Raw genomic sequence first — 13,830 nt, 5'->3', positions numbered from 1 at the left:
TCCATTTGTTAGGCTACTTGTTTATTTTCATATTTCAGAGCTCAAGGTAGAAATCAACCAAACAGTTTTCATTTATTTCCACTTTCTCTCTCTGTGTCAATAGCAGCCTTCCGTAATCCAGGGTCTTGTAAACCCCACATGAGAATAGGGGTAGAGAGGAAGACAACTTCTTACAATATGGAAATTCATTATGTCTGTTCTCTTGTTCTTGCTGCTTTCACTTTTTCAAAGAAATGGATTTTGAGGGGGCTAAATTTGAGTTCAGTCTTACTTCCCTCCTTCACTTTTCCCGTAGTTGAACACAGCATTATTTTCACTCTCCCATTTAACTCATTAGGATATTTTGATGAATCACTTTGAAGAGAATTATTTTATGGTAAAGCTTGGTGCTATTATTTTTTAAATGACAATTTATTTGTCTGTTTGTTACCCATGGTAAGAACATTGATCTGTTCTCTCTAATGCATGAAGAGTCAAATTTCCTCAAATTTGTGTCTGACATTGTGATACGCTGGAGTGACTACACTCTTTTGAGAATACAACTCCTAATTCCCTTGTGCTGCAAATTCTCCAGTGCACCAAACATCTGCAGCTCTTTCTGGCTTCCACAGTTGTGAGTCACTGTAGCCCTCACAACTGTATGCATATCTTAAAACCATTCATTCTACTAACACAGAGTGAAGATTTAAAAAACAGATTTCTTCAAAATGGTTCAAATCATCTCATATACATGAAGGCACCATGGGCATCACTTTATTATCCATCACTTTATTACCCATTATTCTATGGTCATTTATGCCCAGGCTGAGTATAAATGCTACAATTTGGGCCCAATTACTGTCTTAAATCAAATTTACAGTCACTTTGTGCATAATACAGGACAATGGGGAACCAAGGCTATAATATGACTACACAGAGGCTTCAGCAGCAAAGCTGACTTCAACAGATTACCTTTTGTAAATGTTCTGCAACCAGGCCAGTTAAAGCACTGCAATACAGCATCATTTAAAACTATAATGCACACTTAAAATTCTCATTTGATAAGAGTTCTTTGTTTTAAAAATAAAGCCATGTCTCACCACTGAAAAAAGATTTACTTTCATTAAATCAATGCCTTTTTATAAGCTCTGTGTTGAGCACAGAGACCTTTCATGTCAATTCAACCAGACTTTCTTGTCTGATGGTCTTCTGTTATCCTTAGACTGTATTAGATCGAGCAGCAGAAACATCTTTGATGAAATGATTCAAATGATATGCCGAGTTTTGGGGACAAATAGGGTTCCACAAATATAGAGTGGAACAGTAGTTGTGTTTATGTAACAAGCAAAATTTGGCTTTTAAATCTGCACTGAACCTCTGAAGGTGTTAGAGGTAGCACTGAAGTCCAACACCTGCTCCATGATCAAAGCCTTAGAAGTACAATACCTGTTATTGTTATATAAATACAATAACCATAGTGACCATCAAAAACCTATTCTGGATGTTTTATATGAGTCCAATAGTTAAGTGCTAAAACAAAAATTGCCCCCATATTTTACTTCCAAATTGTAACCAAAATCAGAAGCAGTCTATTTTGTTAGAATGTCTGCTTTTGCAAGAAATACATGAGTCTGAGGAAGAGGAGAGAGAAAGAAAGGAAAAAAAATCAGGAGCTTGCAAGAATTTCTGAATTTTCAAATTTGATATCTCATCCTTGATCTGATGGTTACATCTTTACCCCCAAACATAGTCTAAACTTACTATGCACACAGACTCCTTAGCAAATTTTTGATTTTAGGAAATACATTTCTGATAATGCAAAAAATATTAATAGATTAATCTATGCATTTTTAAGAGAGAAAAAGGGTCAAAAGGAAAGCATGTGTTTCCAAAAAACTGCCAAATATTAAGTCATTTTGTAAAATGTGCCTATTAACCAGCCTTCCAAAAAAATCAGCAAGTTCTTTATGTACAGCCAAAAATGCTGTTTTGTTGACGACCATTTCTGAATTTAGAAAAGAAAGCAGTTTAGTTTAAACAGTTGCTGAAGTATGTTGGCTTGCAAGTGACACCTTGTTTGTTGTGATGACTGAAGTACAGTAAACTGTTTAGAATTTGAAGAGCAAAGCAAGCTACAAACAATCCAGCAGCCCACATCTGTTACTTTTTATCAATAAGCCTATTTAATATCAATTATATTGCTTTTCTTAAAAAAAAGAAAAATTAAAGCAAGCCATCCCCTGCTAACATAAAGTGCTGTATTATCTAGGCCATTTCTCTCTCCAGTCATCTGTTTTGAATCGGGTACATGCACTAAACTCAAATTTTATGTTCACAAGAGAAGTCTGCCAGTCTCTCCTAGAGAATCTCTGAGAAGTCCTAAACTCTACCTTGTTCCCAACAGCCAAAAAGAACTGTGATTCCTTCACCCTCCTCGTAGAAGGAAAACTTATAAACAAACACTTCATACCATTTTTTGGGATGAGGACACCTTCCAAAAAAAGCTCAGTGAATCTTTTTGCTTCCTTCTTTCTTTCCATCATTCTTGCCTTTGGAGCATTAAAAGTCTGCATTATAATATATGTGTCATTAGAAACATTGTGTAGCAGTCTTGCAGAGAGAAATTCCTAATGTTTTCTGGGAATATGTGACCTTACTATTATCAGAAAGCATCAAAAGCCATTATCTAATGGACACAAAGTAGTCTTCTGAAGCAGATTTCTGAAAACATAATTTTTCTTTTTCCTTATGCTGCTACAACACACAACAAAGGTCACTGTATGTATATTAATAACATATGACACCATGCTTACTATTTCTTTTACAGGATGATGTCCTAATAATATGACCTCCATGTTAAATTGGTTTCTTCTTTGATCAAACAAATTACTATAAACTATGTAATTCCACCCATTTTAAAGAAAAAATGAGTTCAACAGATCATTTCTTTAACACAGGATACAGCTTTCTTCATTTGACAAGTTCCTTCATATGCTATGCATTAGTATAGTATCACACCTGTGAATAAGCACATTTTAATAGTGCTTCTGATGGTCAAAATTGGCCCAATGTCTGCCACTTTTTTCCCCCCACTGTGTAAGCTGGAGAGTCTATATTTCAGAGTCTTGAAAGGAAGTGGAAATGCATGCCAGTTTGCATAGTTTTACCAAAACAATGCAGTCTAAGCTCTACTGAGCTGGGTCAGCTGAGTCAGAAAAGGAGGATACCAGTGACTTCAACGGTACTCAGCGTGGGCTTTATGTGGGCACAAGAATGCAATATAAATGGCATCTACGTGATCAGGGCCCAATTCTGTATGATTTCTTTCCTACAAGATGCATTCTTTTACGTATTCTTGCTTCTTGTATTAGGACCTTAGGCAAAACTGAACCATGATTTGATTGGCTGTAAATGAAAAAACTTCAGCTCTTGGAAATTAGAAAGTGAAGCACCAGTTTTTCAATCTTTCCCTAACAAAGGCAGTGGAAAGGGCAGATGACTGAAGAAGTTGTCAGATATTTAATTAATAAAGACAGAAACAGAAGAGTAGAGATGTGGGAGATGGGAGGAAAGAAGGAAAAGAACGAACAGACAACTGGAGGAGGCAGAGAGTAGGATGAATGTTACAGAAAACTGGGCAATGAAGTATGGAGCCAGGGAAAGAAATCTGAAGGAACAGAATTGGTGTGGAAGAGTGGGAAGAGTAAGAAAGAATGCTTAGGTGAAATAACAAAAGAAGAAAATCAGAACATTGTAACACCAGGCTAGAAAGAAGGGATTCATGCTTTTTGCCTGGGAAGCACACAGTGTATTCTGGACAATGCTGCCTGTAAATTTATTGACTATATCTTTGGTTGGACCGAAGAACTACCTCACTCTAAACAGGCAATGGCATTTCTTACTGTCAAGGTTTAAAGCAAAAAACCTGAGCCTACTTGGTTCCTGCCAGTGATCCTTCATCATGGCATGTTGCATATCTTTCCTTCAATCTCCATCATATCCCTGCTTAAGCCTAATTGCATATAGCAAGAGCCAGCATGTCTGCATATCCTCCCTGAGCCTTGTAAGATCTCTAACCTGAGATCCTGGTAAGAAAGGACACTACTTAACAGGTTTTGCAGGATGAGAGCAAATAAAGCCTATTAAATGGATTTCTAAATTCATTTAATCATACTAGATATTTTTACAATGAGTATGCTCACACACACCAGGGTTTTGCTGCTGTTTGAGGGGTTTTTGTCTTTTTTTTTCTTTTATAGAATTACATCCTGATCCTAGAATCAGTTCAACACACAAGCATGAGAGAGGGAGGAGGGAAAATATTAGTTACTAGTTGCTTAAAGACCAAAAAAAAAAAAAAGATAAATGTTGGAACACCACTAAACTATTCATCGCTGCTGCCACTCCTCTTGATGGTCATGCTCACTCGCTGCATTTCCTTTTAAACTGTTCAAGGAGCAATTTGCATATTTGTACAACACCTAGCACAACAGGGCCCTAATGTAACCTAAAACTCCAATGACAGTTGAATGACATAACAAAAAAAAAATCATTTTAGCCACTGCAACAGACTATAACAGCTTGTTTATTTATCTTGTATATGATTTGGTTAGTGGGGTTATTGGAATATGATGTGATCAGACTACTCTGATGTGCACTCCATGCATATTTCCCTACAACTGAAGGGCAGGCTGGATGGAACCTCTGGAGTAACTCCAGTAACTCTGAGGCAATTCAGTGACTTGCAGTACGCAGACTGGAAGACTGCTTGGTGAAGGGGTCAGAGCTATGAAGATGCTGTTACCAAATACACCTAGCTCAGAAGGCTGACTAGATAGTTTCTCCAGATGCCTGGGAAGGGTAAGTTAAACATTCTGTGGGCAGGGAAGATTTAGATAAGAAAGATGTGTACAATCCTGCTTTGGTTTTAAAAACCTTTTCTCTTTGGATGCTTTGTTTCTACTGTTGAGATAAAACAGTATTTTGATTTAAGGAAATGTTCCAAAGCCTTCATGTAGCACAAGTAGTGATCTATCAGTACTGAATTCAGTTATACCTGCTGGGTGCTGTAGATTGAGAGCATCATGGAATTTCTCATCAAGAGAAGGGAACGCAGATACCAGAATAAAGTTAGCAACGCTAGAGAAGAGAACAAATGTGCCACTAACCTTGTAATGGTGACATGCATGCTCAAGGTTGCTTCTGAGGTTAGAAGTGTTAAAATAGTCCCATTAAGTCAAGTCACTGGACTGTCATGTCATGAGAGTAGTACAACATCAAAGTCAAGAAACTTTTCCAGATATGCTCTCAAGAGGGATTCTTAGCTGCCAGAAAGCAGGACATACTTAGGAACACGCAGACCTCAACAAAACACTCCACTTGACCTACAGACCAGAAAGGTTTGTGAATGCTCATATTTTTAAGTTTTTTTTTCATTTATGCTAAATTGCTCAGCTAGCAGAATTTTTAGCTTCCAGACACAAAATATGTTGTCACAGAATTAATGTGGATTAATTAATTAAAGGTACAAGACAAATTTTATAGTTTTTATATGATAGCACAGTTTTCAGTCTGGATAAAATTGCGAGCAAATGAGGTAGAATGGAGTTTGTAAAGTGGGTATGAAAGAGTATTATCTTTGAACAACTTTGACGACTTCACTGTACAGAAGATAAGATGGGACAAGGATTAGTATTCTATTATAAATAGGGGTTTTTTTTGGACTGGTATATTCTAGAGGTATAGATGTTTACTGAAACATAAAGAATGAGTTAAGGATAGGGTTTTGAATTGCTGGTCATGTGTCCTGAGGCTCCCATATCAGCACATCAGGAAGGCCACAAAAAAGCAGAGGTGGCCAACAGCGGACGTTCTAACTCAAGACCACCAGCAGGCATTGAGTTGTCACCTCCCCAGGTCTGCCTAACACAAGCCTGTTCCCCACAGGACTACTGGCAGCTCTGACACATTTTTCCAAAGTTTTCTTCGGCCCTCATCATGTCACACATCCTACTCTATTTAGCTGCTCTCTTTAACGCATCTTGGTCTCCTCACACAGTCTCCATCTCTCTCTTTTATCATTTCCATATTCCTCCCTGTCCAGTCTTACTGCCAAGTATATTTGCAGAACACAGGTGATGAGCCTGAAGGAAAGGCTGCTATTCACCATGTGAATTTAAGCACCTGCTTGACTGGATTTAATCAGATACTGAAATGACTTGACAAATCTGAGTCAGTTGTAAGAAATGTTAACAAAAAAATTAAAATTAATTTAAAAACACATGAAATTTTGCATATTTCTTCAAAATGATAGCACCTGTCAGGCTGGCAATATCAGTGGATGATAAACCAACTGATGAACCTAAACAACTTAATTGACTAAGTTCTGTGACTTTCACTGAGATACCACCAACATGAGGAATAGTTTGGTGTTTCAGTAAAAGCTCAGAATTGACCTATGCCTTAGATGTCCCTAGAATATATGGTTAGGAAGCACTAAGCTTAAGAGCTGTAAAATACGAGGAAAATGGGACATGGAAATGGATCTTTTAAAATATTTCCTCTGCAAAAGTGGGTGATTATTTTTAATTTTCTCTGATTTTTAAATGTGTAAATGTAAATCTTATAACAAGTTTGTGTCAAACCTAGAAATGGAAAGTGTGAAAAGAAGTTTCATATATTTTAAAGTGCAAATGTTAACACAACTTTCTATAGGCATCTATGTTGGCTTGATTTATGCATATTTTGAATTCCAATTACTATAAACACACACAGACGCGCACACACACACACACACTTATTCTCTGACATTTCTTATCATGATCTGCAAAGAAGCTGTGTCTGAGGCATTTCTAAGACATGTGCTTTGCCAGCAGACACTTAAAATGATACAGGTAAGGTATGCTGTATTTGCTGGATCTCCAGAGGTCTTGCACTAGAGTCCATCCTCTGTCTGAAGTTAAATGAATAGCAGTTATCTGGCTTATAGATTTGACAAATTCTTTTGGGTGTCTGCCGAGTTTGTAATCTACTTGAACTACAGCTTAAGAATAGTATGAGATCACTGGGGTTTCTGCACAGCTTCAAAGCTCCCTAAACTATAACTGCGCAGCTCTCAAGACTGAACAAATGTCGCCAGGCTGTGCACACAGCTTTGAAGCTCCTTGAACCAAAGCCATTTGTTCCACAGTTTACAAATTCTATTAGGCATATCTGGAGCGCACGTAAATTCTAAAACACATCAGCTCTTTTTTGGACTAAATGGAACTTCGACATTCAAACATCCGTGGCTTTTACCTATCATTTTACTCTACCAAAACCAATTCCATTGGGTTGCCATTATATAAAATTTGGAAAGAGAAACAAATTTCTAGACCATGTTTAATAAAAACAGGCCCTGGGAGGTTATCCATGCTGTGAAAGCTGCTACTTAGAAAATTCCCTACTAGGAAAAGCTCCCTGTGAAATTAACAATCAAACTCTCATTAAAAAATTTGTACATTAGCTGGAAAACACACATCAACATTTTAAGACTTTCAATTTCCAGAAGTTCAGATGCAATTCCTAATCAATCTTAGTCTGGAAGACAAGTTAGAATCTTAAACATAACGCCTCCAACAGTATAAAGACAGTGGGATACTCATTTTCTTAATGCACAGCATGCGCACAGATCCAGTTGGACAAGTCAACAGTGGTAAGTGGGTTTTCTCTTATGTAAATCACTGGGTCACCATTTAATGTCCCTTTGTCACCCAAACACATGAACTGCACCTGGGACAGAGCTGAGGGGGGAAAACAACCAAGCTTTTTGAGGCGGAAGCCATGGATAGACCTCCATAGCTTTCTACCCTGTCAAACAGCAACGGTATTATTTTCTCCTCTATTGAACAAACTTTAGTTTACATTAATCTCATATTTATTTATTTTTACATGGTTACAAATAATTAAGGTAAAGTTTCAAAATTTCCAGAAATAGATCAGCATTATTTGAGGAAGGTTGAGAATTACAAAGAATCTTCTCCAGGATTGTCAGCTAGAGCCAAAATGTACTACAAAAAGAGAGGCAAAATATTTGCTAATTTTATTTACATTTATGCTCTGGCTATTTTTCCATTTTTTTGCAGGGGAAGGGGTGTATAGCTCCTAATTTCTTTCTATTAATGCTATTCTCTACTGTTCCATTCATTCATTTTTTAACCCTCTCTTTCCTCTGCTTCTGGTATTTCTCTCCCTCCACACACTTCCCTTAAGGGGTTTTTGTTCTTTTCTATTCTTGTCTCTTGTCTGGGTAGCTTTCTCATTTCCATTATTACTGCTTTGTTTCCTTAAGGTTTCATCTGTTCTTTTGCCCTTTCTCTTTCCACTTTAGACTCTACAGAAAGCCAGATGTTCCGTGCTGACTTCTGAAACTACCTCTGCGTATTTTGTTCTCAGGAAATGTACTCTTGAATGAAGCCTTTAACCTAAAGCTAAAGACAAAATTGATTGGTTTCTGTCTTACATAATAACAAAAGATCATAAATAGTGGCCTGAACACAGAAACAGTATTCATCAGGGAAGGGTAGTTAGAACTAACCCAACCTCTTTGACTTCCTCAGAAACATAGAATTGCAAACTTCCAGGACCATTACTGAAACAAAAGAGATATAGTCTAAAATCAGTTGCTTCTGTGTTTGAATTTCAAAGACAAGACTTTTGCTGAAATCAGTCTTGTTTTTGGGAAATGCTAATACAAAATCTTATACTGGCTTAAACTGGTGTATTCTGGCTGGTTAGAACTAATATGCTGGTGTAAGAAATCTCATTGTTTTAGCAAAAACTTTAAAAGAAGGGGGGAAAAAAGACCTTTTTGTGCAATTAACACATCACTTCTCCAAGGAATTTATTAGGCTGACTTCCATCCCTTGCAAGAAAACTAGCAAAAGAGCTCTCAAGATGGAAGACTATTTTTCATTAGCTTTCATTCCTCCCATATTTGAGGCTGCTGATTACTTTTTTAATAAAAAAAGAACACAGGCTTATCCTCTTCTTCCTGAAAGCAATATTGCACATAGCCATGTCTGAAGCCATCCTGCTTCCTTTACTTAGTGAACCAATGTCCTGGAGACAGGCAGAGGCTTGTTATATCAGGATCTGTGATTCTGTTTAGATTTCATTCACGATAGCCACTAGGCTGACCCCAAAGCTTGACACATATTTGCATGTTGTAATTCTTTAGGGAAAGCAAGAGAGAAAATTGAGTATACTGGGAGGAGGTGGGCAACGTAAATCTCTGTTCTTTCGTGTCTCAGATGAGAAATAGATTAGATGAGCAATGACAATAGTACAGCTAAATGGACAATACTTAATTAAAGTCCATTGGCATTATTATAGCCTGTATATCTTACATACCTTTTTACCATGAGACATTCAGATATTACTGTTAGGTATTGTAAGAAGAGCCTAAGAAATTACTTGGTCTTGTGCAACTATAAGGTTGCTTTTGCAGTTTGTTGCCCAACTAAGCATCTAAGCATGTATTAAACTTCTTCAGAAGAGGTTGCCTTCCATTTCCTGCTAAGAAAACTCATGCTCTCAAAATGGAAGAATATTTTCATGAGCTTTCACTACTCTGTATATGCAGACTATAGCAATATTGCACCTCAGACAAACTGATGTGCGTCATTAAAGTATTCTGCATTAAAAATATCATATATGGTGATTCTCCATCTTTTTGGGCCAGTGGATCACTGTGGAGTGGAGTCACAGGAAACAATGTTCTTGATTTTTATTGTATTAATTTACATCTGTGGAATAACTGCAGGCTGCTTACCACAGCCTCCACAGGCCACTGCCCTAAAATTGTAAAACTTTCCTGAATACAGTGTGTTTTTTGCAAAAGAGTATACAAGTTGTGTTTTTTGAGGTTAAAAACAAAACATTTGACTGGGGGAAGGGGCCATTCCTTGAAAAACAGAATTTGTTACTAAGTAACTGAAAAGTAAAAACCTGTAATTGTTTTTCTAAAAGTAAAGCACTGGTGTGCACATGTCATCTCAAGTACTGAAAGTGCTTCAAGTACTGAAAGTGCTCTACTTCCAGGAATACCTAAGGCAACTTGCCTCACAAAGCTAAAAACTGAACATTGTTTAAACTGTACTCAGACATGGATTAAAAAAACAACTATAAATAAAAGGGACAAAAATGACAATTTTGGGAAGACCGATATTAATGAGAGGAAATCACTGTCCTCTAAGAGAAAACTGCAATGAGAATGACTTCAGAGGAATAAATATTTAGAGCTAGAGTGGCAGGAAAGGTATTTCTATACAGTAAATATAACGCAGATCCATGTACACATAATAAGTATTTTTAATGGCAGAAATCTTTTGACTGGAATTAGAACATACATGCTTGGGTCCCATTTTATATCATTAGTATATGAATCGGCTAATACCATGCCAACCTTTTTAAATATAGAACAGTCCGTATGTTTAATCATAAGACAACATTTCTGTGCTCCCTGCTACAAATGCTTGTTTGTTGAGCATGATTTATTGAAAGGCTATACAAGCTATGGGAAGAAAAATTAAACACTGCAAATATTCATCCTCAATTTAAATGTGAGGACTTTCAAAGGTTATGCAATGCACTATCAAAAAGAATACTAGAAGCTGAATGAGGGAAGCTATTGTACTGATTTTATGAGCTCAAACATGGATCTTAAACATGGGAAGTCATTATTAGTTGCCTGCCTAGGGGAAAAAGATTTCAGTCTTTGTCACTCACTCCTCAGAGCAACAAGAGCTGCTGCAGATGCTACTTGGAGTTTGCCTTCATATTAAAGACAGTGGGTTCAGGCCCTGATGTGTTGAAGAAGTAGGGAAAAAAGCATGTTCCTCTGTATTTTCACAAGCAGCCTATCTGGTCAATTATGGATGGGTGCTATCAGACTCTAGAGGAAAATTATTTCAGTCCTCCTGAAAATCATTATATGTAGTTTTACTTACACAGCAAGCTGTAGCAGATTCTCAAGCTGTTTACAAACTCGCCTGCAACTGAAATGTAGCCTTATCTAAAAAGGAGTGCAGCACTCCTTCTGCACCAGCAGCTCTTTTTTGAACAGGTTTTAGCTGATGCCCTGAAGATTTTATTTTTGGAAGACAAAACAGAGTTAGCCACAACTAGACTTTGATTAGAATGATTAACAGTCCTACTGTGTGAATGAAGACAGGCTGCATGTGTCTTTAAACTAAATCCTGGGGTCTTGTCTTTTCAACCCACATGAAAAGACAGACCTTCACTACATCATTATGGCTCTACCTTACTCTGATGAAATATAATAGTTATTCTTCATGCCTGACCCAGGCAGCTTCCATTTTGAGCCATTCTCCAGAAGTTTAGTAATCCTCACATCATTGCTTTAAATGAGGTAAAAAAGTATTCAAGCATCTCCATTTCACAACCAGAAAAACTTGAAGCACTGCAACTGCTCCTTTCCATGGAAACTTCTAGTTAAGGATGAAAGATGTATGTGATCTGCAAAGAAACTACTGATTTACCTAAAACCACAGGAAGTGCTGATGTCAAACTCCTGAGCCGAATTCAGGAACTACCACCCCCTTACCCTGGTCGTGAACCACGGCTCCTCGCCCTCCAGATCCGCGAGCAGGATCTGCAACCCAAATCCCACCCTCACGTCCGGCAGGCTGGGCAGGGGCTTCGGCAACTCGTGGGGAGCACTCTGTACCCACCTCTGGGACCTGCGCTACAGCCACGATGTTTCTGGGAAGCCTGTTTTATGGTGGCTGTTTAGCTCCGTGAGGGGAGAAGGTGGGGAAATTCAATGAGTGCTTTGTAAAGAAAAACATTATACTTCCTAGATTCGCATGGGGTTTGTTGGAGGATCATCCAAGTAGTGATCAGTGTGACACTACTTAATTTACAATATTAAGACAGGTAATATGGCTGCATTTGTAGGCATGAGTAATGCTCTCTTTAAAGGCTAGCGAAAGATGAAGATCCTTGCATCTTTCACGAACAATGAAGAGCGATCACACAATAACCGTTTAACTGCACGACCCCACCTGCCTCCCTTAGGCAAACAATAATTGGGAAAGTGTCCTGGCGGTGCCTTATGTAAGCCCTCGCCCTGACCCTTCCTCAGCACTTGCCGGGCGCATCTTCCCCTTCACCCGCCTGAACCCAGGCGCAGGAAGGCGGGCGGCGCGCCAGGCGCCCCGCGGCGCGGACCACGCTGACATTGAGCCGGCGGGCGGCAGCGGCAGGGCGCAGCGCAGGAGCCGCGCAAACTTTGCACTGCAGGGGCCGCGGCCGGGCGCGCCGGCGGCGCCCGGGGGGCCGGGCCGGGCCCGGCGGCGCCGAGGCGGGGGAAGGCGGCCGACGAGGAAGTTGCACGAAGTCGCCTCTGCCCGCCCGCCGGAGACGAGCGGGCGGCGGCCTCGGGGGGCAGCGGGGGCTGCGCAGCGCCGAGCGGGGCCGGGGGGGGACTTACCCATGGTGCCGCCGCGGCCTCGGCCTCCTCCTGCTGCTGCTGCTGTTGTCGCTGCTGCTACTGCCGCCGCCTCTCCGGGGCGCGGCGGGAGGCGCGGGAGCCGTGTGCGCGGGGCGGAGCGGGCGCGGCAGCGGCAGCAGCGCGGAGCCTGCGTGCGGCGCGGCTATGAGTCAGGGTAGCACATCCGGGCAAGGCCGCCTGGGAGACACCCCGCCCGCCTGCCCGCCTGCTCGTCCGGCGGCACCCTGCCGCCGCCCGCCGCCGCCGCCGGGGAGGGGCGGGCACGCAGGGAAGGAGGGAGGGAGGAGGCGGTGGTGGTGTGGGGCCGCCCCGCCGGCGGCAGCACCGCCGGCCGCGCAGGCAGGCATGCAGGGAGGGAGGGAGCGGGGCGGCGCCGCGCCGAGGGTGGGCCCCGCGGGGGGCTGCCGCTCCGGGCCCCCGGCGCAGGCCCGCGAGTCCTTTGTTAGCGCGGCGGAGGCGCCGCGGGGCGGCCGTTGGGCCGTTGGTAACGGCTGCGGGCGCGGGTGGGGCGGCCGTTGGTAGCGGCTGCGCGCCGGGCGTTCTGTCACCCCCCGCAGGCGCGGTCTCTCCGCCGTTACCTGCCGTGTGGGCGGCGGTCCGCGCCCGGGGCTCGGCCTGCCACCTGTGCGGGGCCTCCGGGAGGGAGCCCGTTTCACGGATTTGGGGGGATTTTCCTTTGAGGCTGTTGCACAAAAAGGTGGGGAGATGGAGAGGTTCTTAAATTTCCTCAAAGGGAGGGCGCTTCAGGGCTGGGACTATTCGCTGGTGAGGGAAAGTGAGGGCTGGGAATCAGTCTAGCTGCTGTGGGGACAGGAGCTGAAAGGGGATGCATCCGAGTTTCTTTTTTTTTATGTGTGTGTGCGCTTACCTATTTGAAGTTTCTGCAAAAGCGCAGGCCGTGCTGAGGCTCCTTCCCCGTAGTCATCCTCTGTGTTCGGCTGGTCTAGGGCAAAAATGCGACATGTCTAGAGAGCTGGGATGCTTTAAAACAGAAAGCAAGGCATTAGCATGTTCTCCATGCCTTTACTTCAAACACTGGTCTGAGAAAATATGCTTAATCTAAGGAGAAATATTTTGCAAGATGGGAGAATTAAACTGGATGAAATGACAAGTAGGTTTTGAGGTGGGCTGTGTAAGCCAAAGAACTGGTGGAGGAAACCAGCAGGCAAATTCCTGTTGCTTTAAACCATGTTTTGCTGAATTAACATTGTGAGTCTCAGAGCTGAAAGTGAAAGGCTTCTACACAAAGTAATTATGTGGGGAAGATATTTTTTTAACAGGAAAACAGATCTCTGTAGTCTGTGTTCCCCCTTCCTTCCTGCCCTGGGGCACTCTAT

The 13,830-nt window shown here is 41.3% G+C and overlaps 1 protein-coding gene across 3 annotated transcripts in view; it reads right to left on the bottom strand.

The window, feature by feature from the left end:
- Positions 1 to 12,731, bottom strand: part of RAP1GDS1 (Rap1 GTPase-GDP dissociation stimulator 1) — a 106,839-nt gene extending 94,108 nt beyond the window's left edge. The window contains exon 1 of one of the 3 annotated variants that reach the window (XM_067297540.1): positions 12,473 to 12,731. In XM_067297540.1, the coding sequence (XP_067153641.1) occupies positions 12,473 to 12,476 (4 nt within the window). In that variant the 5' untranslated portion in view covers positions 12,477 to 12,731. The remainder of the gene's footprint in view (positions 1 to 12,472) is intronic. The other 2 variants (XM_067297537.1, XM_067297538.1) reach the window with 2 other exon arrangements.
- Positions 12,732 to 13,830: the final 1,099 nt, after the last annotated feature.

The sequence above is a fragment of the Apteryx mantelli genome, chromosome 5 (assembly GCF_036417845.1).
Source record: "Apteryx mantelli isolate bAptMan1 chromosome 5, bAptMan1.hap1, whole genome shotgun sequence".
Classification (NCBI taxonomy): domain Eukaryota; kingdom Metazoa; phylum Chordata; class Aves; order Apterygiformes; family Apterygidae; genus Apteryx; species Apteryx mantelli.
Note: the sequence above shows the minus strand (reverse complement) of the source record. Positions and strands in the feature narration are given on the sequence as shown.